At 45.7% G+C, this 26,866-nt stretch overlaps 3 protein-coding genes and 1 long non-coding RNA gene across 10 annotated transcripts; 2 read left to right on the forward strand and 2 right to left on the reverse strand.

Moving 5' to 3' along the window:
- Positions 1 to 373: 373 nt before the first annotated feature.
- Positions 374 to 10,010, reverse strand: cxcl18a.1 (chemokine (C-X-C motif) ligand 18a, duplicate 1). Of its 2 annotated transcripts, none has more exons than XM_072709638.1 (4): positions 9,862 to 10,010; positions 9,642 to 9,774; positions 8,445 to 8,522; positions 374 to 1,403 (listed from the first exon to the last, which is right to left on the reverse strand). In XM_072709638.1, exons 1-4 carry the CDS (start codon positions 9,914 to 9,916, stop codon positions 1,355 to 1,357), a joined length of 315 nt encoding a protein of 104 aa, XP_072565739.1. In that variant the 5' UTR covers positions 9,917 to 10,010; the 3' UTR covers positions 374 to 1,354. The 2 variants fall into 2 exon arrangements, with proteins under 2 accessions (XP_072565739.1, XP_072565740.1); XM_072709639.1 differs by lacking the exon at positions 374 to 1,403 and adding an exon at positions 2,181 to 2,794.
- tmem72 (transmembrane protein 72) lies at positions 671 to 5,146 on the forward strand. The gene is made up of 5 exons (XM_023824209.2): positions 671 to 740; positions 2,436 to 2,502; positions 3,311 to 3,382; positions 3,638 to 3,777; positions 3,912 to 5,146. Exons 1-5 carry the CDS (start codon positions 671 to 673, stop codon positions 4,265 to 4,267), a joined length of 705 nt encoding a protein of 234 aa, XP_023679977.1. The 3' UTR covers positions 4,268 to 5,146.
- rassf4a (Ras association domain family member 4a) lies at positions 5,845 to 24,353 on the forward strand. 6 transcript variants are annotated; one of them, XM_023824099.2, is made up of 12 exons: positions 5,845 to 6,520; positions 14,357 to 14,507; positions 14,607 to 14,682; positions 19,439 to 19,560; positions 20,833 to 20,897; positions 21,634 to 21,800; positions 22,471 to 22,572; positions 22,674 to 22,725; positions 22,942 to 23,063; positions 23,361 to 23,458; positions 23,692 to 23,769; positions 24,034 to 24,353. In XM_023824099.2, exons 2-11 carry the CDS (start codon positions 14,452 to 14,454, stop codon positions 23,759 to 23,761), a joined length of 930 nt encoding a protein of 309 aa, XP_023679867.1. In that variant the 5' UTR covers positions 5,845 to 6,520; positions 14,357 to 14,451; the 3' UTR covers positions 23,762 to 23,769; positions 24,034 to 24,353. The 6 variants fall into 6 exon arrangements, with proteins under 6 accessions (XP_023679867.1, XP_023679868.1, XP_023679871.1 ...); XM_023824100.2 differs by lacking the exon at positions 5,845 to 6,520 and adding an exon at positions 8,714 to 8,889; XM_023824103.2 differs by lacking the exon at positions 5,845 to 6,520 and adding an exon at positions 10,103 to 10,191.
- LOC111850334 (uncharacterized) lies at positions 16,076 to 18,152 on the reverse strand. The gene is made up of 2 exons (XR_002839772.2): positions 17,896 to 18,152; positions 16,076 to 17,740 (listed from the first exon to the last, which is right to left on the reverse strand). It is a non-coding gene; the product is annotated as an uncharacterized lncRNA (long non-coding RNA).
- Positions 24,354 to 26,866: the final 2,513 nt, after the last annotated feature.

Raw genomic sequence — 26,866 nt, forward strand, 5'->3', positions numbered from 1 at the left:
AAATTGTTACATTACACTTCAAAACCATTTAGTTACATTTGTTTTAAGTATTTCTAATATTTTCTTGTAACAAAAGTTTGAAAAAGCAGGGTATCATTTATTTATTACTGTGGTCTGTAGTGTATCCCACGTGAGGTCTGCCATTGTGGTCAATCTGTGAGTATAATCCCCCCCCCCCCAGGTGCAGGCTGACGTGAAACAACAGATCCAGTCTGTGATCATTCTCTCTCTCTCTCTCTCTCTCTCTCTCTCGGTCAGTTGAGCGTTTTTTTGCTTCCAGGGGGCAAATTACTTTGCTGCAGCATTCCTGGGCACATACTGCAGATTTAATAACCATACAACAATCAAGCAATAAATGCAATGGCACAAAAAATATGGAGAAAAAATGTACAAAATTTTTTTAATCAACAGGATTAAAATGGGAACCAATACCTTCCATTCATAAGTTAATCACAGGATCCCAAAACCCCTGAACATCTCTGTTCACACCAGCTCTATGGAAAGTCGAGGGGCTGCGGCCAAACACAGGCAGGATTAGCCGTCGCCAGGCCACTTGCTTCTGGGGTGGGGGACCGACATTTGGCCCCCACCGGTCCTTCTGTGCCACTTTGCGATGGGATTAAACTGTGCTCAACCGAAGGCCGCCATTAGGGAGCGTTCCGGCTAGGCGATGGGGTCTTCGGTGCTCTGGGTTCTGCTGGAGTGTGTCTGCAGGGTGCTCGGCGTTTCCACGGCGGCAGGTAACCTTCCTAACTGCAGGGTATCAGATCAGAGGCTTTTCATTAAGGTTACCGGCACTTTAAACGAGGGTGACCATATTTTGCTGTGCAGAAAGGTGGTAGCCAGGAGCAGGGTGATAAAAGAGGCATCACAGCAACGCAAATATGCTTGAGAAAGTATTCTGACTGTAGAAAGCAAATTTGTACACAAACCTAAGGAAAACCTGGAAATTTCATGCATTTTAGGTCCCAAAAAAGAGGACAAGTCCGTGAAATAGAGCACGTATGGTCACCCTGTTTAAATGCATCTGCCTCCGTAGCTATGCGAAAACCAAGCTGGACATGTACAGTATATGCATGGGAAATTACTGCCTAATTTTTATCATCATCAAATAGAAGTGAGTGCACAGATTTGAATTTTTGTAGTTTGGTGGGATCCTTTTCAATGTAGTCTGTGGAGTAAAGGTTAGGACAAGGTCACAGGGAGGACATTAAGTATTTGTATTTTCCTGATGTATTTATTGCGCTCGCTGCTCTGATAGAAGCCCGGTCTCCATGGCGATACCATAAGTCATAACATTACAGAGAGCACTGACACTTTGGAGGGGGGGGGAGGGTGTTCTGCCTCCCCCCTGTCACTGGCCTGGTCCCCAGAGTGCGCGGCCCTCCTCTCCACGCATCCCCCTGCAGACAAACAGACAGTGTGGGAGTCGGATGATTTAAGGCGGCCCTGAGGCTGTGCGTGTCTAATACGTAATCATGTGAGACGCTGTACACTGAATGCCTTTGACTACCTTAACGTATTGAGTTTCACGTAGATCAGAGGCGTATGCGGGACCGGGAGGCTAATAAGAAGCTGTAGCGAGGGTCAGACCAGAAGTGCTGCAAGCTTGCAGAGTCCATGATGAAATCAGCCTTGGGAAATTCGGAAAGGGCAGAGTGCAGTGTGCAGGGCTTCTGGCCCTCTGCCGTTTCCGTGGAAGCTCTTAAAACCCCACTAAGTATGCGCATTGCGTAACCACATTTCTTTTTTCTGTGTGTGCGCCTTACAAATAAACCGATAAACACGTACCACATGTTAGCCCAGTGGTAGGCTTGTTATTCTCACAGCCGTGGCAGTCAGTGACAGCCTGGTTTGATGTTTCGGCAAGGTTCCAGCGAATAAAATGCTTCAAAACGCTCCAAACAAACGACTGGCTCTGTGAAGCATGAAAGTGCGTAAAGTGTGTTTCAGTCGTCAGCGTCCTTTGTGGCTGACATTAAATTAGTTTTGTAGGCGTTGAGAAATCTGAAAGTTATATAGTAAAGAAAGTAAATAAATGAACAAGAGTTTGAATACATCTTCACCCAAATACATCCTGGTGTACAAAAAGTTTTACAACAACATAGGAGAGCGTTTGATATTGGGGGACACAAATTAATAATGTAAATTCTTAGGCCTATTACTTTATTGGGTGGGGGGGGGGGGGTTGGACACATCCCCCCCCCGGGACCTTTGCCCCTGCTTGTAGCCCATCATTCCTGGGCACTGAAAAGAGCCACGCTCACACAGGTGAGTGAACATGCTGACCCCTAGAGGCTGACAGTGTGACTGCGTTTGCCTGTCAGTTTGTACTGTCACATATGAAACTGTAAGTTAAACTGGCAGGATTTAAGGAATAAAAGGCAGTGAAATGTATAGTTGCTGACACATCTTGCTGCCTCATCCATTCCCAGTGCTGTGTGCGGTGGGGATCGAGACCTTGAACCAAGGAAAATTCCAGAACCTGGCTGTGTACCTCCTGTAAGTACCCCGGAACTGCTGCCTCAACAGCAAACAGCACCGGCAACTTTCTGCCCCTCTTCCGAATACTTGACGTCCACTTTAACTACATAACCAATGGGATTTCTCACATAACTAACAGAAGTGAAGCTTTAAAGACCTTTAGGTGTGGAAATGGGGATCCTTTCATGGCCGTGAGCAGGACCATTATCGCTGGCCTTCAAAAATGTGCCTGTCAGCTTCTGTCTTCCCTGGCACACGACGCACGCTCCCTGCCTGCGGGCAAGCTCAGGATATGAAGCTGAATGAGATCCTGTGTGTAAGAGAAAATAATGAGGGGTTTACAGGCCGATTATGCTGTTTAAAACGACAGGTAGGTGCTCTGTGTTGTGTGAGGGGATTGTTTTAAGGTTTAAAGACTTTTGGTGTGAGCCTTTTTGCTGTGGGGTGTTTCGGAGAGAATGTGGTACAGAGGCAATAATGATAAGGGCCTGGAGCTCGCAGGACAGCAGCCAACCATGCCACCCACCCCCCCCCCTGCCCCCCCCCCCCCCCCCCACCCCACCCCCCAGCCTGTAAACATTGTTAAAGTGCCAAAGCTCCGACTATCGCTCAGTTTAAATAAATAAACTTTAAGTGCCCTCATTAAGGTGCGCACTGCTTACATATTTAACATGATCAATAACTCACTTAAGTAATGCAGGCTTCTCTTTACCCAATGAGACCTCAAATTAACACTGAGATGCAAAAGCAGGTCACATCAGCAGGCTCATTGCACAAAGGGCCCCTTCTGTGTGGCACTCAGATCAGCCCTGCCTTGTCCCCGCAGAGTATCTTCCGGGGGCGTGTCCGTACTGGAGGTGTCCTACTTCGTTGACAGTCTCCTGGTGACATGCCTGCCGTGAGTATGGAGCGCAGGGGTTGCTGGGGAGTGAGCCTGGTCTGGGGCAGCATAGGCTTATTTTAATACCCTCATTTATGCTGTTTGACATTTTATTGATGTTATTTTTTGAGTTTTTGTTGTGTTATCAGCTTGAATGTTATTATTTGACAAAGTTCAAAGTTTTCTCCTGCAGAGGGCGCCAAATCACAACATTTTTTAATCGCTCGCGCGTGGAGCGGTGAACGCTCATCTTCCGCTGTGCTGTCCTTCCAGCTGCCCTCCGAAGTGGATTATCTTTGTTTTGTGGAAGAAGCTGTCAAATCTTGGAGGCTTCCAGAAGTTCCTCTATTACACCATAATGGCGGTGGTGTGTTTTTTGCACCCAGTGCTTGCGTGGCATGCAGTCATCCCAGGTATGATCCCTCACACTCCATGGAGCCAAAGTGCTTTTACAAACAGAGCTTCCATAGGCGTATTGGCAACGCCTGTCCAGCGAACATGCCAACTAGGTGAAATGTCCCAGCAGCCTTTGCATGTGTCATTCCAGGGACCATGTTGCTGGTTACCGGCGTGGCCTACTTCATCCTGAGCAAAAACAAATCATCAGCAAAGGCAGGCAGCAACCCCGAGACCTGTGCCCCAGACACCAGGGCTATGGGGCCTTCCTACTCCATACTCCATCTGGCAGGAGGCAGAAGGCCCATGGTATCGCCGTATTGGGAGCGGGGGGGCAAAGACGGCTCACAGGCCGAGGCGGGAGTCACCGGAAGGGCATTGGGACGGGGATCCAGCGGAGTGCTTGCCCACCAGTGCTTCAGAGAGAGCAAGACCGGTGACACGCAGGAGGATATAGAGATGCAGGAGTATGAGACCTCGGACAAGGCCCCCATGGTCAGAATGTGACAGGGATACTGGTCAGTGCCGTAAGCCTGAAACGCTCAGCCTGGGGAAGGCGTCTCCCAGCCACTACACGTGAGAGACCTTCTGTGGAAAGAGAGTTCCTCTAAGATGACCCCTCCAGGGCAAACGCTGAGTAAGACCTGTCAGCCATCCAAGGATTGCTGAGAGCACCATGATATTCATTAAGTAAATTGTCACCTTTTCAGGTTCTGGCTGACAGATCACAATCTGCCCTTAAGCAACACAGAAATTAACTCTTGTTCTGTATATAGGAATGAATAGCACAAATGTTTAATGAAATAATTAAGCTTTGAAGGTAATAAATCCATGTAAACATCATGTGCAAGAGCCTTTTGATGGAGGAGACAGCATCACGCCACATGGTGGAGGACTGGGGAAGCGTGGCTCAGTCTGGTGTGTAGGCGTCACATGTCACATGGGAGGGGTCACGGGAGAGGGGCTGGTAAAGAGGAGGCTGCCAATGAGCTTCCAGCACAGCCTTCCCATCAGCCTCTCCTCAGCCAGAAGAAAAGACAGCTAATGCTGCGTTCCATGCGAACTCGTAACTCAGAAATTCCGAGTTCCTAGTCGGAAATTTGAAGTGGAACACGCCTGAAGTCGGAATTTCCGACTCATGAACTGGGAGGAATTTACACAACTCCGAGCTCAGAATTCAAGATGGCTGCGCCCTTTACCAACAGAAGTTAAAACTATAGTTCTGTACTGTTTATTAGTACTTACATCATGTAATGTGTTGTTATCAACTGATATTGCTAACAGTGGCTAACAATTAACTGGGCTAGAACAAGCAGGATTTCTTGCTTAGCCGGATAATTTGTCAGATTTAAGGTAGTCTGGGCTAAATGTAAGTGAATGAAGAAAAGGCCATGAAAACTGAAGTAAAGTAACCTAAGCAAAAAAATCTTACTTTTTTGAAACAGGTCCTTGCTGTACTGGAACGCAGTTAGCTTGTTTGTGATGTCATTGCCAGTTATGAGTGCCGACCTCCGAGGTAAATGGAACACAGTGTTAGGTACAGAGCCCACGAGAGGGGTTAAGCAGCCATGTTCATCATGTCTGAGTGCCACTATGGTTTTTGTTGTTATTGTTGTTCTTTGCTGCTGCAGCAGCCCTGTACTGCATAAGTGATGATGGATGGATGGATGGATGGATGGATGGATGCTGCCTGTACCACTATCATGACTCTAGTTCTGTGATTAGCTACTGCTGTGCTGAAGCGGGCTGGGGGGGGGGGGGGGGTCACACTGCTATATCTGTTGAGAGTGATAGACACCTGTTCGCCGTGGCACTCCATGCAGGTCAGACACAGGTCCGAGGGGACAAGGCGGGGGCCTCCCAAGGCGAGGCACGTGCTGCATGGCCAGAGCGCCCATTGCGTGTGCTGGCCCCAAGCTACAGCTGAGGAGGGGCCCCCAGCACAGGGGCATGAGCATGGCATCAGTGTGCCACCAGCAGCCTGCGCCGAGTGCCGTCCTGCGCACGTGCATCGGCTCATACGTGCCCAACAGGATGCTCCGCTTTCCGCCTGCAGCAGTAATGCCATAATTACATCCTCTGAGGCTGATGCAGTGTTTTCCGGCAAGGTATTGTCCCAGTTTCCTCAGATAACATGAGCCCAGCTTTTGGAGGTTATTTGTTTACCCAGATGTCATGCCCACAGTCTTCGGGGACTAGGTGGGACATGTGAAAAACAAGCCAGAGCTTAACTTGTCTGTCCTACATTACCGTTATTTATCTTATGTCTACATGTGCTTAGACCTAATGCACTTCAGTAATTCATTTATGATGTAAAGCTTTTCATAATTAGTTGTATTATCAGCATAGAGTCAGCTTTATTTCCAATTAGCAGGTTACATATCACTTTATTTCATTAGAGAGCACATTATACTTGACGATTTAAAAAATGAAACATACAAACATCTCAGTTGCCATAGCACCGTCTGCAGAGAAACCTTCCACACCTTGGAGAAGTCTCGGAAAAGACTGCCCGCCCCCCTTGGCCTCGATTGGCTTATTTTCAAGCCAAGAAAGATTCTGATAGCATCATGCGATTGTCATTCTGCGCACCTTGAGAGTGTTTTTTTTTTTTTTTTGGTTGTTTGGGGGCTCCGTCTTCCAGGACGTGTACGGTCACGATAGTACTACGTGGATAAAACGAGGAATCTGATTTGGAATTGGGAAGTGGAACTTTTGGAAGTAAAATAACACGCAGTTCTTTTTGTCCTAGAGGAAATGGTAAGAAAACGTTTGTAATCTCAGATTGCACTGACCACTGCAATACCACTGTAACAATAAGTGAGACAATCTAGTTTATTGTTTGTATCGAGTACAAATGAACAAAGCTGACCGTTTTTTTGGTGGGTGGGAGGCGGTAGGTTAACGGGGTTAAAAGAATAAGGGAATCATACAAATAAGATTGCTCCCGATAGCAACTGCCGTGATTTCTTTACTTAACCTGTGATATCAAATCGGTTTGTATCTTTTTTCCCCCAGAATGGAATGAATTAATTACTACTGTAAGTTTGGGCATCATCCGAAGCACGATAATATGCATGGAAACCAGTGTAATTATCTGCATTTTACATTGCAGAAACTAATGGATGCACTGTATTAGAATCAATGTTTAGCCCTTGTAGTCGTTAACAACCAAGTTAGCCTTTTAAAATGTTAAGTTCTGGATCATTTTAAACGACTGTGTAATATATTTTATTTTCTGTCCTTAAACGCACTGAGATTGCACTCCTGCTCCCTGGAGATCCACTTGATTCTGTTTATGTACTTAATTTTGAGTGGGAGACGGTAGCGTGCAGAACCTTGGCCATTATCCACCGTTATAATTTGTATTTCTGAATTTTAATTTCCGTGGTAAAAAGCACGCAGTTTGACAGCGACAGTTTGAGATACTGATCTGTATATTCCCTTGCCGCCGGACGTAGCTGCCTTTGCTTGGTTATCGATATCACAGCAGGTTTAGATTAAACAGGTGGGCAAACCAGTTTATTGGCTTCTTAACGGAGGTGCTGCCCGGGTCGTCAGGCAAAGATGCCAGATAATGTTGATATTTTTACTACGATCGCGGATTTATTTTGCAGTAAAGATTTCACCACTTCAGTGTGTCAGTGAAGTATTTTATTATTAAAAAGTGTCTGTGTAGGCCTATAGCAAGAGGTGCCGCGTAATTCTTTGCGGGTCATTTTATTTATATATTTGTCATTAAAAGAAGCTACGAACTTACGAATACAACCACGCAAAGTTTACTATAATAACTTGATGTACCGTTATCATGATCAAAATGATAAACGCAAACAATTAAAGCATAACATATTCCCTGACCCCTCCCAAACTTGAATGGTAAAATATACAATGCGAATAATATATTATACAGAATATAAAATACTGTGTTAATGACAAACGAATCAGTTATGAAAACTAAGCAACACAAAATATTCTCCTAGTTCTTAAACAACCTATAAAAAGTAAGCGCGGTTTAAAATGACAGCGGCAAACAACCGAAACTGTTAAGCTTGTTAGTCGGTGCTGCAGAGCTGGTGCGATATGTGGTGTCTAAGATTTGGTTCGCCTGCATTTTTTTCTCGTTCCTTTCGGTTTATTCTTTATTCTGGAAAAAAAGCCGGTTTATGTTAGGCATATACATTTAGGAAATTATGGAAATTACCTTTACCTGCCTTTACACTTATCTGCCACTAGATGGAAGGGTTTTCCCATTAACGCTTTTGGTAAAAAGACATTGCTAGATGTAAAACACTGGATGGATACGTAAGTTAAACCAGAACAATTATAACCTACCAACAGAAATAAATTAGGACATTTCTTATGCCTTATATAGCTTATAGTCATTAATTTATACCTTTCAAATATGTTGTAGAATATGTATTATTTAATATATATTATAAAAATATTAATACAATCTACATCACACTCGTAACTTAATCTAGACATGATTCAATAACATTACTAAGCACAGGGTTGGGGGGGCTCCATGATAACTTTAGCCAAGCAATACATTTTCCCAGCACACATACTTATCACCCCACCAGGAAAGTGCCCAGTATGCAGGTAATCTGTTAATTTTAGTGACAAAAACATATATGAATAAATAATAAAAAGTATTATAATGCCAAGTGGCAGCATGACCTACTTATCCCAGCATTCCTGTATCTTCTGTCCTTGTTTTGACTCTGGATTGAGGCAGACTTTTGCATTTCCCTGGGTGACCCTGAGAAAAGACAAGTTGCATGGTAACGTTTGGAAGTACCAGCTCTGTTGCATGAAGGTCACTGGCCATTGGCCAGTCACATGGATAAAGCAGGATTCATTGGCGAATGCTATCAGGGTGATATGCTATCCACTTTCCCAGCTGCTGTGATCCTCGGGGACCTGTAAGGATTTCCCACAAAACAAAAAACAAAGCCCTCCTAGACACACAGTGTTTCAAAGCTTGGAGCTTCATACTGGGTGTCCAGCATCAGATGTCACTCGTTTGATTTTTTTTCCCCCCGGAGATTTAATACACTTTGACACTTGTGTCTGCTTTTATATGTTATGAGCAGTGGGAACATTTGGAAGCAAAGCGGGAATGAATGGTATGTATTATGATTTTCTGGAAGACAGATAATAGCATGAATTGGCAAAATGTTGTTTCAGACGGTAATGCTTAGATAAGAGTTCCCACAAAAATTTCCCCACCTTTGGAGTGCAGTGAGCGTGTCCCAACATGACTGGAGACATTTCAGAATGACAGTGAACCTGATTTCAGTTACTAATCGGTTACATCTTTCCTCATTTTTTTAGCCAACATGATTAACTTTCGCTTTAACCCCTGCTGGAAAAAAACCCAGCACAGACCAGCATAATGCATACTGGCTCTACTGTCATATGTTGTGTTTTGGTGCTGGTGGTGCAGCTTTATGTGCAGGCAGACCAGCACAGCTCTGCTAGTCCACCAGCTACACCAGCACCTAACCAGCATATACCAGCATGCAAATCATGCTGGTATATGCTATTCTTTCCAGCAGTGACAGCAGTTTTGGATGACCCGTTGTGGCAGGTGAAAGGCAGTTGCTTCCAGTGTTCCGGTGTACTAATGTGGGAAAACTGACTAGCTTACTTAAACTTAGATGATATCTGACTTCCCAGTATTTCTAAACAGGCACGAAGTCAAAGTTCACTATCTCTAGGCTGTGCTGATGCATTTTAGTGCCAAGTGTGGTTTTACACACTGGAAGGAGTGTGAGTTTAATGTCCAGCGTCGGTGCATATGCACCCAGCACAGCATCCCTCGGGGCGGCGAGCGGTGGGGTCTGAACCAGACTCCCACGAAGGCTGTCCTACTTACACAATCTCCACCCTGCTGCAGAAGGAGCTCTTTGGTATCACCTGGAAGTCTGTGATGCTTTTCCACGGCACAGTTTCCCTCGTCTGCGGGCACTCGCACAACCATTTCGGCACAGGTACCGATTCTCCTGGAGCTACAGAAACAGGGCCACACACACCTATTAAGTCTGCGCCCAGGGGCACTTACTGTAGCACGCGGTCCTGTCCCGGTTCTGTCTGACCTGCATGGAGTGCCACGGCGAACAGGAGGAGAATCTGTCCCAGGGCGGCCGGCATGTTCTGGCAGAGCAGCTCGACGTCTTGTGATCCTTCCCACCAGGGTCTGCCACTTCTAGTCCAGCTGGCTTTCCATGTTTGCTTCCTGCATGCCCATATCTAGTCTTCTCTGTGTCACGTGATTTACCACACGACTTCAATTTTTTTTGTATTAATTTTGTTTACTCTTGGCAGTGATTTAGATGTGGTTTAATGAAAGGAGGTTATTCATTAAAAGAAAGGGCGCATTTACAGCCCTTTACTCCTGGTTTTGGAGGTAGACATTGCAGTGTGCAGTTAAATATAACTCTGCTTTATTATCTGTAGACCAGTGTTTTTAGGCAGGATTATGGGTAATTTGACCCTTAGTCTTAGACCCTCATTGTTTCCTTGTAAAAAGCTTAATTTCATATAATGTAAATGTACGCTGCCCACACTCTGACTGTGCCGAACGGGGTCCTTGCTGCATTCGTCTTGTTCTGTTCACAGGGTCTTGAGAAACCTTTTTGATGCTTAATGGTAATGGATAAAAGTGCTTTATCTTTGTCTAATATTACTGATTACCAGCTGCCTCCTGAGCAACACAAATCGGTATTGAAACCGGCATCGGTGACTTTACTCATTAAGATCTTGTTTCATGTTTTAAGGAACGCAATGAAATTCTTATGCCATGGGGGGCGTGAGGGGGCATCACGGAATAGGAGAAATAGCGGGTTTCTTCCGACTTGGAAGTTTAATGGCTCCTCTCCCCCGTCTTCTGGTATTCTTTCTTTCGGTCTTCCCTTTTTCCATTTTTCATGTAGAACTCCAAAATGCATTGCCGCACACCCTTGTCAAGCACCTTGGGCTAAAACCGTTGTTAGGCAAATTACACGATGGTGCAAAACAAGACAGTGCAGTATTGAATTGCGTAAAACAATTATATGTGTAATGAAAATGCAATTGCGTAGTGAAAAAACTGAAAACGATATGAAATGGCAAATGAACTACAGCATGTGAATGTGCGTGGCAACCCCGTCTCGTGGTACAGGGAGTGAGACATCAGCGACGTAATCTCACCTTGAGTGTGGTTCTGAGTGGAGAATGAGCTGGTGAAATTTCCCCATTCTTCGCTATGGCTGATCATCCAACGCAATCAGCCCTATGATTTCTTTTAGTGGTTCTGTCTTTAGCGCTGGTGCTGCTGACTTTGAATATTGACTGAAGTCTAAATCTCGGCTGGCGATATCGACGTCACAATGATGCTGATGTCATGATTTTTAATGTAACGTCTGTATCAGCTGATGTTGATTGTATGCATTGTGCATCTCCACAGTTTGCTGAGGTTGTTGATGGTCACAAAGAAATCAGTGCATTGCCAAGGTTTCAATCAGTTTAATGAATACGCTTTGTAATAAGTTAACATTCATACAGTAAGAGCACAGACATGGTTTGATTACACTACATGCAGAAGCTTCCCTGCTTCTGCTTCAAATGATTTGCTGCGGTAACAACAAACCACACAGCAGTACTTTATTTTAAGGTGCACCAGCATACATGTCAGCTGGCTGCTTATTACTGAGGAAAAGGCAGATCCCGGTCTGGATGCTGCTAGGATGGAAGGAGAATCTCCTTATTATGTATATTTTCTTTGGTCCTGAAAGTAGACACAGGTACTGTGACAGTGACATAGGCCCCACAGAACCGGCCACATTTACGGCCTCAGTGGACAGTAGTCTGCTTAGTCACGTGAACCTCGAGCATCACGATTGCAAGGCCATTTGCTTTGTTCCTCTGCTCCTCTTGGATGTCTGCCTCTATTTCTGTGTCCGCTTCCGTTTCTGTTTCCGTCCCCGTCTCCCTCTCTGCGGCTGCAGGCATTGCTTCTTTTCCTTGTTTCTTTTAGCCATGCGTGAGAGAAGGGGAGACATGGGAGATCAGTGCTGTGGATACAGTTAGCTTGGTGTTGGCCGTGACAGCAGCCAGACCCTAAGTGGCACATGCAAGGTATATAGTCAGACTCCAAAGCTGCATGAGTAGGGAACGAATATTTAATTCCACTGTCAATTAGTGTTAAGCGGTCTGATGGCCTGGGGGTAGAAGCCCCTTCTGAGCCTCTCAGTTCTCACTGGGAGACTGCAGAAGCACCTTCCTGCCCTCAGCCCGGTGAAGAGGTAGCTGTTTGGATGAGTTATGTCCTGCATGGAGGGCAGGTCAGCGCATTGCAAACTGTGAGGCTCGCAGAAGCTCTCGGTTGATAATTACTGTGTCATACTCTCTAACAGTTGGACCTCATTAACAAGTGGGCAGCCGTCTTGGCTGTCTGTGGCATTCTTAAGTGCAATGAAGCAGAGTGTCTGAAACTTGTCAGGTTGAACTGCAGAGTTGGTTGAAATAGTTTCTCAAACTGCTCCTTGGGGACCCGGAGACAGTCCAATAGGGAGCTGGGAAGGAGCAAGAACGTGGGCCATCTGTGGGTCCCCAAGGACCAATTTGAGAGACACTGGGTTAAGCAAGTGTTTAGTAGGAAGGTTGGTTAGATGTGGGGAGGATGTTTGCTCGTCATACCTTGTCAAGCAGTGTTGCAGTCGTTTTGCCTGCTTCCCGGAAGGATTTAAGCACACCTCCCTGGGCAGACCATCTCCTGCTTGAGTTTTCAGTGTAACTCTGAGAAGGGAGGCAAGATACATCAGTACAACTTGAAAGTAGACTATAACCATCTTGGGCAGCGAGATATTGAGGCTGTGCTCACAGGGTAGTATGTGATACCTACATGATTTCATTGTTTCCACAGTGAGGACCTTTTTCGATGACCTTAATATCACTTAACGGTTCCTTGACGACTTCAGTCACCTTCAGACAAGTACATCTTAATGGAACATAGACTCCTCCAAACACCTGTCCTGTGTTTGTAGGAAAAGAACATTAGCCTCATTGAATGCAAACTGAGATTACCGTATTCCGCATTATCACTTAATGCCGGTATCTCTTCCAACTGGCTTAAACTTTTTCTTATGTAGTTTAAAAGTCATACATATATTTAACATTATTAATAAGTGCGGAACGGCTGCATGGTCATTAAATTAGATTTATTTGTTATTGTACAGAGTCACGTAAGACACGTGGAAATTGATGAAACTGACAGCTGAAAGCGCACACGTTCACATGCGGATCTTTCGGGAAAATGTAATCGTGTTTAGTTACCTGACATGAGCACGGCGCCGACCAGGGACAGGAACAGTACGGGTGCTGTCTTCATGGTGAATTGCTCGGCTCACTGCAACTCGGAGCCGCATTTTAAGCGCTCCGGCTGGAGTTCCCCCGAAATTCCCGTAAACGCCCCCGCTGGAGAATCCATAAAAGAAAAGCACAGGAATCTCATGCCAAAAGAGACTCGTATTGCAAGATGACAGCATTTCAATTTGATTTGAGAGAATGTTCAACAGGAAATGACACGCGAACTAAGTAATGCGAAACGGGGTGTAATTACAGCACAACACTTTCTACATTTTAAGTTAATCATTCGTGAATGGGTATTTCCGGTGAAACCGGTTTGCCTGTCGATTTTACAGGCGTACATTTTGAATGGGTTCAACAGATCGTGACCTATGGCAGGGGGCGCCGTGCGAATATGAGAGGGGCAATGCCAATACGCATCATTAACAGCTGGACTTTTTAGCCTTTCCTGTCCGACAACAGAGTGGTAAAATGTATTAGCCTTTAATCGTAATTGGTGTTTCTAACGTTTCATTAGTTTCGAAGCTTTAGCTCCATTAGTGGATTTAATTTGTGGCTTAGATGACACATTTCAAATCTTTCATCATATGGATTGTTAGTGAAGCAGGGATTTCAATCTGCAGTAGTCCAGATCCTTTAAACCTGATTCTTTTATCCTTTATTGGAGCCCTGCCTTGTGCTGCAGGGCAGCAAGGTGGTTCATGGTGACACACTTCCAAATTTCTTCTGCCTTTGCTGTGTGTGTGTGTGTGTGTGCACGCGCGCAAGCGCGCCTGTAGGTTTCACGCCACAGTCTGAAGATATGCAGTTGGGCTAATTGCCTGTAGGGTGTGATCCGAAATGTATGTGCGTGCACTGCAGTGGACTGACATCCAGGATATTCCCAGGCTTGTGCCCTAAGTTGCCTGATCCTAACCGGGATAAGCATTTACAAGACGGATGGATGGTATCTTCTTTTTTGTGGCCTTAACTAAGTAACTTTCATTTCACTGTTTGTAACTTTGGATTTCAAAACTCCAGTTTCACTTCCTTGAGGTGGTTAGAAAGCTTTTTTGGTAGCTGCATCCATCACCAAACTTTTGTTTTCCTTCAACAGCTTATTTTTTAAGGGGACATTAGCGCTTAGATTTTTCTCTCTCTCTCTCCTAGAGTCGTGCACCACCCCTGTTTCTATGTTTTTAATGTGCTTTCTGCATTCAGTTTCACTGTCTGCTCACTGCCATTCACTGCTTTACCCCCTGACAGTCTTAGACACCTCCACTGGATGTAACTGCTTCATTGGAGCCAGTGACTGAGCTGCACTTCTCCACACACGTGATACGTTGCAGCAAGCGGACAAGATGGAGGATTGCCATGCAAGCTTGGTAAAGATCAGCGAAGACCGGGTCCTTACCAAGTGAGTTTGCCTGGACGTCCCGTGGTGTCTCTGTGTCCTCTGCTCCTCAGTCACCTGACCTGTTCCTGTTCCATTTTTATTTTTTTTTTATTTTTTTAGGACTGAGATGATGTCCCTGCTGAAAACCTATAACTGTTACCATGAAGGGAAGAGTTTTCAGCTGCGGAGTCGAGAGGTACATACAGCTTCCCTGTCAATTGCTTCCTCTTAAGACTATTTGATCTTGAATTTTGGGGCAATTAAAAATGCTCATTTAAAGAATAAAGTTCAGTCTATTTGTTGACAGTTGTGCGGAAGGTATGTCAGTTTGGCAAAAAGGATATGCATGAATCTAACCCCTTTGCCTCTTTGCGATTCTTTAATATCTAGCTCAGGCTAGATATTAAAGAATTCTAGGCTTCATATCTCAAGTTCAGTTCTAATCTTGTCCTCCTACTGAATGGCAGTCAGTGATGAGACTTTAAGGGCACGATTCAGTGAAAACTCCCACTGGATTTTCCCTTGTTGATTCAAAAAGTTCTTCCTGGCATCTTGCCAAAGGAATCATAACTGGCTGTGAGCAGTCATGAGTCTGGCAATCAATAGATTGTGAAAGGATCAGGAACTCGGTCAGGAGGGCAGGTTTGGGTGGGAGAAACGAAACAGGCATTCCTGTGTGTGGCTGCCATTCCTGGGGTGTGAGGCGTCCTTCCCAATAGGCGTGATGTGTTGCACGTGCCCAGATGTGACAGGAAATAAGAGATGCTTCAAGGAAAGGCTGGTCTGGGATTAAAAATCACTCCACAACCTCTTCGGGGAAATGTCCAGGATAAACACTTCTGGTGTTTAAACAGTGTTTACAGACAAAGCAAGCAGCACTGTGTAACTGTGAAATGGGTGAAATCGCCTATTGTAACATTTACTGAGTCATGGCTGGCTTTTAATTTAAGAATTCCTAAGTGTTTTGTCACTGACGGGTATATTTCAATAATTTTCTAAGACTAAGGGGGTGTTGGTGTGTGCTCCTTGGACTGCATCCAGCTCAAGTGACCTTGGGGGTGGGTGGGGGGGGGGGTGAAACTCAATTATCAGCTTATATCTGCAGGCCAATCATTCTGTCGCAGTCCAACGTGAAATTCCCATGTCAATTAAATGTCAAGTACACTTTTGACTTCATGTGATATACACAGCATATCAAACCTAAATGTATTAGTTTGCTGTTTTTTTTTCTGAAACTGCTTAGCTGCCACCTTCTACCTTGCCGTTAATGTTTTCTGCTTCTTTATAAGTCGTCTTTATTGGAATCTGATGCGGTAGCTACATAGCGCATTAGCCGGTGCGTGTAGCTACTCTCCAAAACCTCTAGGTGGAAGCACTGGAGCCTCTTTGTTGACCTCTTTGATTGTGAACTCTTGGATCATTTCGACTCATCCTCCTCGTTTTCGGGGGAAGAGCATGCCGTTAATCCGGCTTCCAAAGCAGCCGTGTCTGCTTAGTACAGACAAGCTAAAATTAAGTAGTACTTGGCGAGAGTGAACACATTTCATGTTTTAGATTTTTACAAGATTGCTCAGTGATCAGATATCAGATATGTTGTAATCAGACTCCCTTTATTTAGGCAGATATGTACACGCATACGATTGTTTGGCACTGATCCAAAACCACATGGTACATTGTCTGACTACAAGACACTCAGTTCTGGTTAAATCAGTTAAGATATCTGGTCAGACTGGTTCTAGACTAATGCCTTTGATATGGTATATAAATTCAGGTGGCATTATGTTGGGGGGGGGCTTCCTGTGTGTTCCAGGCCCTGTGCCATGTTGATTTAAGGAGGTTGTCTAAGTAGGACATCTGTGAAAGAAGCTGTTAAGATCTCTGTTGGTTCTGGGCTGATGCACCTGTAGCACTGAGAGCTGTTCGAAAAGTTATTTTCAACTGTTCTTCTAGCAGTGTGCAGAAATTCCATGTGCATGTGTGTCTCTATAATAGCTGTGACATTTGAAACGTAAATTAATCAACCACCCTAGTAGCTGCACCTTAGTGAAACTGGACTTGTTTGTGGGTCTGTCATTTCTACTTCGTTGTAAGGAACAGGGTGGCAGTTGATGGTGGTAATCTGATTCTTTTTTTTCTGTATGTTTTAGCCAATAGGGATTGTCTCAAATATCAGGTGACTGAGCTGACCAGGAACCTCAGCTGGTGGGGATCTGAATCAGAACTGAAGGGAACTGAAATCCCCAAGTCAGCAAACAGGCACCACCAGATCCATTCCTCGTCTTTGTTGGCTGAGCTGCTGGCTTTGCCTGGCCATCAGTTAGCATAATAACTGGATTCTTTCCCAAAAGGGCTTTTCCCCCATTTGTGTCCAGATGGACCTGGCCTGACAGTTTCAGGTGGCTCTCTTATATGCACCTGGATCAGATTAGTGATGGGAAACCAGCAGCTTTGGGTCTTGAAGATGTAGGGGGAGGAGAAAATCCACGCAGAGGAACTTGGAAAGGGGTTTGGCGATGAGAGAGTTAAATCAGGGGAAGTGCGTTTCCGTCCAATAACACAACAGTGCTGTGAGTTAATTTGCTTTGTCTGTAAACACTGTTTAAACACCAGAAGTGTTTAGCAGATGGTTTAAACCTTGTACATTTTACAAAGTGCCTCAGATGAGCAGTTGCAGTATTTCACATTTTATTACAAAAATCATTAATATTCTTCTGGCTGTAAACATTAGCCCTGCACAGCAAGACCCTCTGAAATAACTCAGTAATAACTTATTTCTGCAGTTGCAGTCCTTCAGAACAGATGTCCGCCTCTGCGTCTGCGCAGACTGTCCGGGCAGCCCCATGTCCTTCAGAGCAGGCATAAAGCGGCAGGACCGTTGTCATCTCGCTGCGTCTGCGCAAACAGCCAGTCCAGTGGGTCCCTGGTGCAGTCCCTCTGCTGGGACGTCCTGAGTGCCGCCTCGCAGGACGTGCCACGGGGCCGGTATGCTCTGGGGGCGGGCCGGGCCGGGGCCTTGATGAAGAGACGGGGTCTCTGTGACCGTGGGACCCTTAGCGGCCCGAAACTGGGTCTTGCCAGCTCTTTGATGGAGTCCACGTAGTCCTCCATGGACTGGGCGGGCTGGCCGTGGCAGGACCCCTGTGTGGGGGCGTCCTCCTGCGTCTCGCTGATTGTGGGTAGGGGCTCCACTGACAGAAGCAGTCTCCTGGGTTTCATTTCGCGGGTGGTGACCCCAGACAGCATCGGCAGCCTGTCTGCAGACAGACAGAGTGCAGGCTGTCAGGATTACGTCATTCCTGTATTTGTTAGTCACATTGGTTTATTTCATTTTTTTAATTACCTCACTGATAATGTTATATCTATTGTTCAGGTCTGACAATCAAAAACAAATTCCAGCAAATTACCTTACCTGTCAGGTAAACGGCTCTGTCTGGTGAATGCGCAGCCGGCTTTGTGCCCCGGTTCTGTCTGGTGAATGCGCAGCCGGCTCTGTGCCTCAGGCCTGTCTGGTGAGCGTGCAGCTGGCTTTGTGCCCCAGTTGAGTCTCTGTGCTCTTTGACGCACTGTCTGAGCTGTTTTGAGGTGCGTCAGGAAAGCTCTGGCTTTTTATAACGCACCAGGGCGCAATCCTGAGCTAGTGCCCCTAAATATAACCCTGAAGCTCTCTCTCTCTCTCTCTCTCTCTCTCGCTCTCTCTCTTCCATAGGATGTGTGCTTGTGCGCGCGTCCATGCACACATGTTTACTCAGGCGTGCACAGGAAGCCGAGGTGTGGCCGCTGACCAAGGCCGCAATGAGCAGCCGTCCCTGTGTTTACACAAGTGGAACAATGGTGCTCATTGTGTGCACGGTCCAGCGCTATGGGCTGGTGGGAATCGAGATTCTCGGTTATTAGTTGGGTGGAGGTCCAGAGCAGTGCAGTGTCTCTGTGCTATAGGAGTCTCCGCCGTGTGTATGCGTAACGTGGAACATTCGCATGACGGTCGTAGATGGGGTCAGTCTCGCAGTACATAGGACCTCTGGGAAATGGGGCCGGCGTGTCCGACCCGTTGCGAGGCCCCAGGTGCCCAGCTCAGGCGGCGTGGCCCATGGGAACCGGCTCCCTGCCCCAGCGCCATCAGGAACTAACTCGACAGAAACCCAGAGCTGCTTCCGTTCCCAGGCTGGGGTCGCACAGCTATACTGCTTCTCAGGATAAACTTAGATCATGCAGCGTGCCGCTGCAAAGGAGGGGGTTAGATACAAAGGGACAAATTTAGCCACTGCTGGCTGTTCCTGCCAGGGAGTCTTAATGCGCAGAGGGGGCAGCTAAGCCTAAAAGTCAGTGGCCTGTGGACAGGAAAAAAACTAAGGTGATGAATTGGTGTGTCTGCAAACAGCTTTAGCTCTAGAGGGGCCAGGTGCTGCTTGATGTTTAATCGTCTAGCTTTTCTAATGCGAATGTGATGAGTCATAACTTTGGGTCCCCAATGATGAAAACAGAGTGTGGTGGGGGGTCCCCATAATAACATTTCTCAACTGGGGGGGGCTTCCTCTGATAGAATTTGCTGAGCAGGAAAAGATGGGACAAATCAAATTTTTCTTGATAAATACAGGACACAGCACTTTATTTTTCAGTTCGGGATGATCCTGTTATATATGGGCCAGTTGGAAACGGCCCGGTGGGATACTGGTTGGGAAGCCCCTAGTGTACGTGACCTGGCGCAGCACTCCATGTGAGTCAGAGGGGCCCGGCCCTCCTGTACAGCCAGACATGAGCTCAGGTCTGTGTGGAGTTCAGAGAAGGTTCTGAGCCAAGACAGCATATTCACTTGGGGGGGGTAGCTGCCCTGCAGCACGTAGACCTGAAGTGCAGCAGGATATCCTACCCCCGTCCTTTTGGAATTAATTATAAGCTTTATTATTATTGCTACTATAATTATCTGTGCTGTTTTTTTTTTTCCACGGCCACAGGAAGATGGGGAGCTGATCATCGAAGGCCTGCTCAGTGTCTCCTGGGGCCTGAGGAGGCCAATCCGGCTACAGATGCAGGACGACAACGAGCGCTTCCAGCATTCCAGCGCAGGGATAGGCAGGTGGGTGGTCCTCCGGACAGGCCACGCCTACAGTTGCGTTTCTCATCAGCGGGGGGCTGATGAGCACATGCTGGGAGGAGAGCTGGGGTGGGGTGAAACTTTGTGAAGATGGTGTACAGGCACCCGAATGGTGATATAGTGGAAATATTGTTGTTTTTTGTTGTCGTTCTTGTTGTCGTTAATATCATCGTCACTCTCCAGGAGCTCACTGGGAGACTTTTAGGGGCCACTAAGCTTAGGATCCCTGCCCCTATTGGCTCTGAGGTTGTGAATGTGCTCTCTGCAGGTAAATAGCTGTCCTGTAACTGCAGAAATGCCTGAGAACCCAACCTGCCACATACATGCCCAAGAGAGGTGCCTGCTTTATGGCTCTAGCCTTTCTTGGCATCTTTAAATGGTAGCTGTTGGGCTTTTCAGTCATTCAGGAAGCCAGGTGCCCATTCTTCTGGTCACTTCCTGCTTAGCACAGGAAGTGCCTGATTAGAACCAAGTAGTCATGTGTCAGAACCCCACCCCAGTGTGTGTGTGCTCTGGTCTAACCAGGGATTAACTCTATGCTGGACCAGGAACAGTGGTTATACAGTTGGCCCCTACAGTGATGCCAAAACACATTTTTATTATTTATTCCTTTTTTAATTATTCTAGAATTTCCCACAGCGATCAATAAAGTTAATCTTATTACATAGTAGGAGTTATAGGATGGTATATAGTTATAATCCATATGGCATATTGATAGCAGCACAGGTGGTATTTCTTTTAAGAATATAGGTGTCTTGGCTGAAATTGATATGAAAACACAGCACATTATTTTGTTTGGTTAACAGACAGCAATAGCTGGATCTGCTAAAGCCAGAGGAAGCCCCTTGGTGTGTTGGGAGAGATGTTTGAATGACCTGCAGCCTTCTGTATAGGAGTCTCATTACAGCCTCTTACCGGTTCTCTTTAAGCTGGATCATAATGTGCTTCTGTAACAGTTACAGCATTTTTCAGTGTTGCATGTGTGTTTGAATAACTGGTGCAAATGCAGTTACACTAGTGGCTAAAATTGTGGAAGCAGCTAGCATTTTTGGCATTACATTTTAAAAATCACTACATGAATATTAGCGGTAATGTTTATAAACAATCAAAGAATATGACATATCATATATTGGACGAAGTAACTGGAGCAACAGTTGAATAAAGTTCTGTCGTCTCTAAAATTGGAAGTGTTTCCACAATTTCGGCCACTAGAGTACTTTCTCTGACAGTCTATTTTTTTTCTCTCTCTGATAGAGAGGATGAGGCAAAAACCAGCTCTCCCCTCCAGCAGACCTCCCTGGAATCAAACAACAACGAAAGTATGTATGGCTCTGGCCACACATGCTGGGTATCAGCAGTTAGGAATGTTAGATTGGGTGCGTGGCTGGATTTTGGTATTCGTTTATCTGGAAGCTGGAGATGTAGAAGTGTAATGTAGCAGATTAGCCTCTGTCTTCATCTTGGTTCTCCATGAGCATTTCCCAGGAACAGGTAATTTCTCAAAGGCTCACTGGTACTGCTGTCAACATGGCCTGATCCTCTGCTCTTAACACATGGACAGCTGGAGCACCTCACGTGCTTATTCTGACACCTTGATCCCTGCCTCTGTTACCTGGCAACAACAAGCCACACGATTAAGATGGTGATGGCAGCAGATTGTGGAGATTACGGAATCACAGTAATTCTTTAATGTTATAGCGCAGCGTTTTCCAATCCAGTCCTTAGGGACCTGCAAACAGTCCACATTTTGCTCCAAGAGCTAGGAGGGAGCAAAAAATGTGGGCTAGCTGGGAGGGAGCAAAAACGTGGACTGGCTGTGGGTCCCTGAGGACCAGATTGGGAAATGCTGTCATAGTGTAAAGGGTTTTGGAGACCTAATGGTTTGAAAACATGCTTACAGTACCCACTAAACCCAGCTTCCATTTACATTGCCCATTATAACTAAACATTGACTTTGAATACCTGGTATACCAAAGCAACATGCACCAGGCCCGCTAACTTGTCGAGCTCTTTCTAGTGTAATCATAAAGCCTGTGTTCTGTGTGTGTGCTACAGGCTCTGATGCCTCTGTCAGTGAGGATGAGACCCCCCAGCTGATGAGGACAAGGAGTGATGCCAGCTTCATGGGCATCCAGCGGAGGTCCAGGCGCCACAGCCAGGGCGAGATGCAGAGAATGAAGAAACATCGCTTCTCCATTAATGGGCATTTCTACAACCACAAGGTAAGAAGAATGAGGATATCCTGAGGTAGAGGATTAGCAGCCTAGAATCGGGACACCCTTGAGGGGACGAGTCAGCACCTTAGAATTGGGATTCCCTTGAGGGGATGAGTCAGTAGCCTAGAATTGGGACGTTGTTTGAATTGGGCCTCTTCCTTAAAGCGCCACTATGGCCCCTCACCTGCTTTTCTTAAAAACAGCTTTCATGGGCTGAGGGGTCCTTATGGGCGCGCAGGGCACACAGCACATGTTAGAAGACTTGGACAGGAAGTGACCCCTCTGATTGGACGAGGAGCAGATGGTGAATTGGACAATGCTCCCCAGCTTGAGCTCAGTCGTCACCTTCCTGTCCTCTGTCCTGACACCTCACCTAACTGGGACGTCATGTAAGCAGATGGCCCCTCAGGATGACGGCCCTTAGAGTGCTTAAAGCGAGCGTGACCCAGGTGAAAGAGCAAAGCTCAGGGTAAGGTGGTGTAAATACTGCACTGTAGCCATTTGGCGGGGATAGGGCGGCTGATCTGTAGGCAGATTTCTCTGTTACACTCTTAGTGTGCTTAGCCACCTTGTATTGTAATGGGGCTTCTACTGATTCTTTGTTTATGCTGTGTTTGTTTCCTTTTATCAATGTTACTGCACCATGTGACATGGCCCCCGTACCTGCGCCTCTCAGACATCCATCTTCACTCCAACTTATGGGTCGGTGACCAACGTCCGAGTCAAGAGCACCATGACCACGGTGCAAGTGCTCCGCCTGCTTCTCAACAAGTTCCGTGTAAGTGAGTCCTCTGTGTGGGCTGTGGATATGTCCTCCTTACTTTTCAATGCCTGTGAAATCCTTTCAAGATTGTTTACCTTTGACATTTATGCCGGCAGGTTGAAAATAATTTGGAAGAGTTTGTGTTGTACATGGTACATGAATCTGGGGGTAGGTGTTTCACCACTTTCTGTTTCGATGCCAATGATCAGTGTTCACCTTGTTCTGGAAAGCGAAACCTTAGTTTCTGGCTTGCTGTGTAGTGATCCAGGGGAATTTCGTCATTGATCCTTAAGCATGTCTAATCTCTGATTTGAGTGTGTGCATGTGCTGCCTGTATGATCTTGCATATGGTTGCGTGAAGGCCAATTTCCCTGGACATTTCAGAGAAAACGAAACTCAAAGACACTGATTACCCCCTGATCTCCCGCCTGCTGCATGGCCCATGTGAGAAAATAGCCAAGATGTTCTTAATGGAAGCTGACCTGGGAGAAGAGGTCACTTATGATGTAGGATCAGTTTCTACTTCTCTTTTCTAGCTAATTTACTTGAAGCCACTTGCTCATACTTTCTGCCTAAAAGATGAATAATACGGTTCCAAATTGTGAAGGTCAGATCTAATTATAGCGCTTTATTGGTGACTTTCCTGTTTTCTGAGCCTTCGTGACAATGGGCTCTTGGCAGCTGTGCTTTCATTCATGCCGTATTTCACGCACGATTGTTGTTGTTCTGTTACTGGAAGTTGCTCCACTGTCACTGACTCGTGATCGTGGCATATCACAGTGTTAGTGATAACGTTCCTCCAGGTTGCACAGTACATCAAGTTTGAGATGCCCATGCTGGACAGCTTCGTGGAGAAGTTGAAGGAGGAAGAGGACCGAGAAATCTCAAAGTTGGCCAGAAAGTAAGATAGATCACCATGACTATCATCCATCATTTGTTATAATTGTCCCTCCAGTACCATGTTCCATGAAGATGATCTTTACCAGGCTGCTGTCACAGGATACTCAAAATTTCCAGCCTACAAATTTGAGCAGGACACATGGGAAGACATCCAGTGGAGTGGGCTTATCTTGTTCCTGTTTGTGCTGGGCTTAGATTCCGACCTCTGACCCTAGATGGCTTCTCCCCTGACAGATACAGTGCCCTAAAGTCCATGATCCTCCAGCAGCTAGAAGATATGGCAGAATCTTCTCAGCATTTCTGAGAAGCAGGGTAATGGCCTTTCCTAACCCTTATCCAGCATTTAGCCCTGTCATCACAACTGATAATACATCTCCAGGGACAAGAGGAGCCATTGATCAACACCTGTAATCTGCTTACAGCCCGGGGAAGACAAAATACATAGAGAAGCAAACCACGTTGCACACTGAAGTTTTCCCCAAATTTTAAAGCAGAAAACTCAGATGTCTTTAGCATGTGACTCGTGTGAGGTCCAGTTCTTCATATGAGTGCCTGACAGTCGCATCTTCTTTTCAGATCTCGCAGAACTGGCTCTGGAGCTGGAGCCCGCTGGCTTGCATATGTTTGACACACCGCAATTGCTGACAGGCTGCCGGACAACGAGCATCTTTGTTTTGTCACAAATTCATTTAGATGACAGATTTCCAAGCCATAATGGTGTTTCACATAGAAAGGGAGAGTTGCTTAAATGTATAGATATTTATAGATGGTTCAGATGCATCTTTAGTTTGTGAGAGGTTAATGGCAAACACTAAAAGCCATGTATACGTCCACATTTTTCACCAAATATGTAAACGTCACCTGGCTAAAGAAAATAAACTCTGTGTGTCTGTGTACACGTGTTGTATAATAAGTTATCCATCTTGGGTTGTTCAGGCTGTTATCTGCTGCTGTCTGCGCTCCCCATACCAGCCATCTCTCGTCTGCTAGCTTCAGAACTTGCTGTCTCATGCCTTGATCAACTCCATACTCCATGCTCACACTGCAGCCCTGGGACATGCAGGATTGCTCTCAGATGGCACCCTAACCCCCCCCAGTTCAGCAAAATGTATTCCGGACCTTATTCCGGACCTTTACTTTGTATGGCTGATAGAATTTGGACCTCAGAGGGAAACAGAGTAGCCTTGGACTAGATGGTGTGCTCTCTGCTGCTGAGCACTCTTGTACACTCTTGTACAGCATGTAGAGTATACATTGACTAGACCAGGGGCTCCCAAAGTGGGGCTGGCGAGAAACTAGTGGGGAGGTGTCAGCTTTACAAAACATATTAGTAAAATTTTCAAAACATGAAAAAATATTCCATTATAATGATAACTGTACCCAAAGGGGATGCCCCCACCCCCCAGAGTTGGCAAAATGGGAGCTGTAAGGCCCTGGCACTGTTATTTTGGGGGTCCTGGGCTGAAAGGTTTAGGAACCCATGGACTAGACAATATACTGATCATGCCAAATGTTAGTATGTAAATATGTAAATGTAGCATTGTGAGTTTTAGGGAGATATTTCTTCCTGGATGATAGGTTGACAATAAAGATCTTTTGAATCGCGAAATGCTTACTGCCTCTCTCTGGGGATGGACAGTGTAGGTGGTGATTCAGAGAAGACAGCCACCGTCTATCTAGTGGCATCTCCCAGTTGATGTCACAGTAAGTCTTGAGTGCTGTAACACCCCCAGAAGGCACAACCCTGTTTTTTGTTCCCTGTACATCCACTCTGACCCCCACCTCTCTGTACACTTATTGTCTGCCCACTGACCCACGTCACCAGTTCCCATGACTTTTCCCACTGTTGCTTTGTGTTGAAAGTGAGCTCAACTCAAACATCTATTGTTACACAAAGGCCGGAGTACAAATACATGGAAACTTCTTTCCCACATGCCTGTTGGTGAGTGGCTTATTGACTGTCAGTGCACTGCTTGCCAGGCAGCTGACTAAGGCGGTGGAAAGGCAGCATTTAGGGCTGTGCTATTTTCAGTTCAGCCAATTCCAAAGGTGGCAGTGTCACCATTGGAATGCTTTATAACAGGGGTGTCAAACTCCAGTCCAGGGGGGCTGGAGTCCTGTGTAACTTTCAGTTTGACACCTCTGCTTTATAATAACCTTTCCTTGTATTGGCATTTATTCTTTCTCTTTATTGTGGTTATGGCTCCATCTGGTGCTGCCACCTTCATATTGGTTCATCTGTGTCTAATACAGTATGAAGCTGTTATGACATTAAGCATCTCTTTTGCATATAGTTACAGTTTCTTGGTACCAATTCATAATTAAACCCTATATGAATTAAATAGAAAACATCCTTAAGACCCTGATAAATGTAACTTTTATAGCCCTGCAAATACTTTCACTTTTCAATGCAAAACTTTCCTCTGTTCCAATGGTTTTGTCTTTAGAATGTAATCATCTCTGTTTGTTACTAACTGCTCCCTCTTGTGATGCTTCAGGCAAAAACAGCACCATGCAGCTTTAACCTTCCCTGGACTTAATACTAATAATAAGAAGAATTAATATTTATAAGCAATATGCATGCATTTTTTGTTTATTTTATGTAATGTAGTATGCTTTCAACATATTTGAGGTGCAGTTATTTTTTAAAAGCCTTTGTTCTATGCTTTTTGTAATTATGCAACAAAGCATTGCTACATGCATTGCTAAATTAAACATTACATAACAGTATAATAGCTGTTGTTAACGAATATGGACACTTTATTGACCTCGGCCCACTGACGTCACGGTGACGTCACTTGTTAGCTGGGTACAAGGTATTGAATGACGTCATATTTTTAAAGCAGCACTCGACATGGGGAACATGAGCGAACTGAATCCGGGGCACAACACCGGTGTTCTGTCATAAAATACTACCTATCGAGACGTGCTATCGAGCCTTCCTGCGCATGTGCCGTTCCACCGTTTTGGGATTAGGGTTAGGTTTTAGGGGTTAGGGTTAGGGTAAGGGTTTTATGGGGTTTTGGGGAGTTAGGGTTAGGGCTATCGATTAGCACTACGGTAGCATTTTTCAACAAGGCAGCATACACTCACCTAAAGGATTATTAGGAACACCATACTAATACGGTGTTTGACCCCCTTTCGCCTTCAGAACTGCCTTAATTCTACGTGGCATTGATTCAACAAGGTGCTGAAAGCATTCTTTAGAAATGTTGGCCCATATTGATAGGATAGCATCTTGCAGTTGATGGAGATTTGTGGGATGCACATCCAGGGCACGAAGCTCCCGTTCCACCACATCCCAAAGATGCTCTATTGGGTTGAGATCTGGTGACTGTGGGGGCCATTTTAGTACAGTGAACTCATTGTCATGTTCAAGAAACCAATTTGAAATGATTCGAGCTTTGTG

This window comes from Paramormyrops kingsleyae, chromosome 3 (genome assembly GCF_048594095.1).
Source record: "Paramormyrops kingsleyae isolate MSU_618 chromosome 3, PKINGS_0.4, whole genome shotgun sequence".
NCBI lineage: Eukaryota > Metazoa > Chordata > Actinopteri > Osteoglossiformes > Mormyridae > Paramormyrops > Paramormyrops kingsleyae.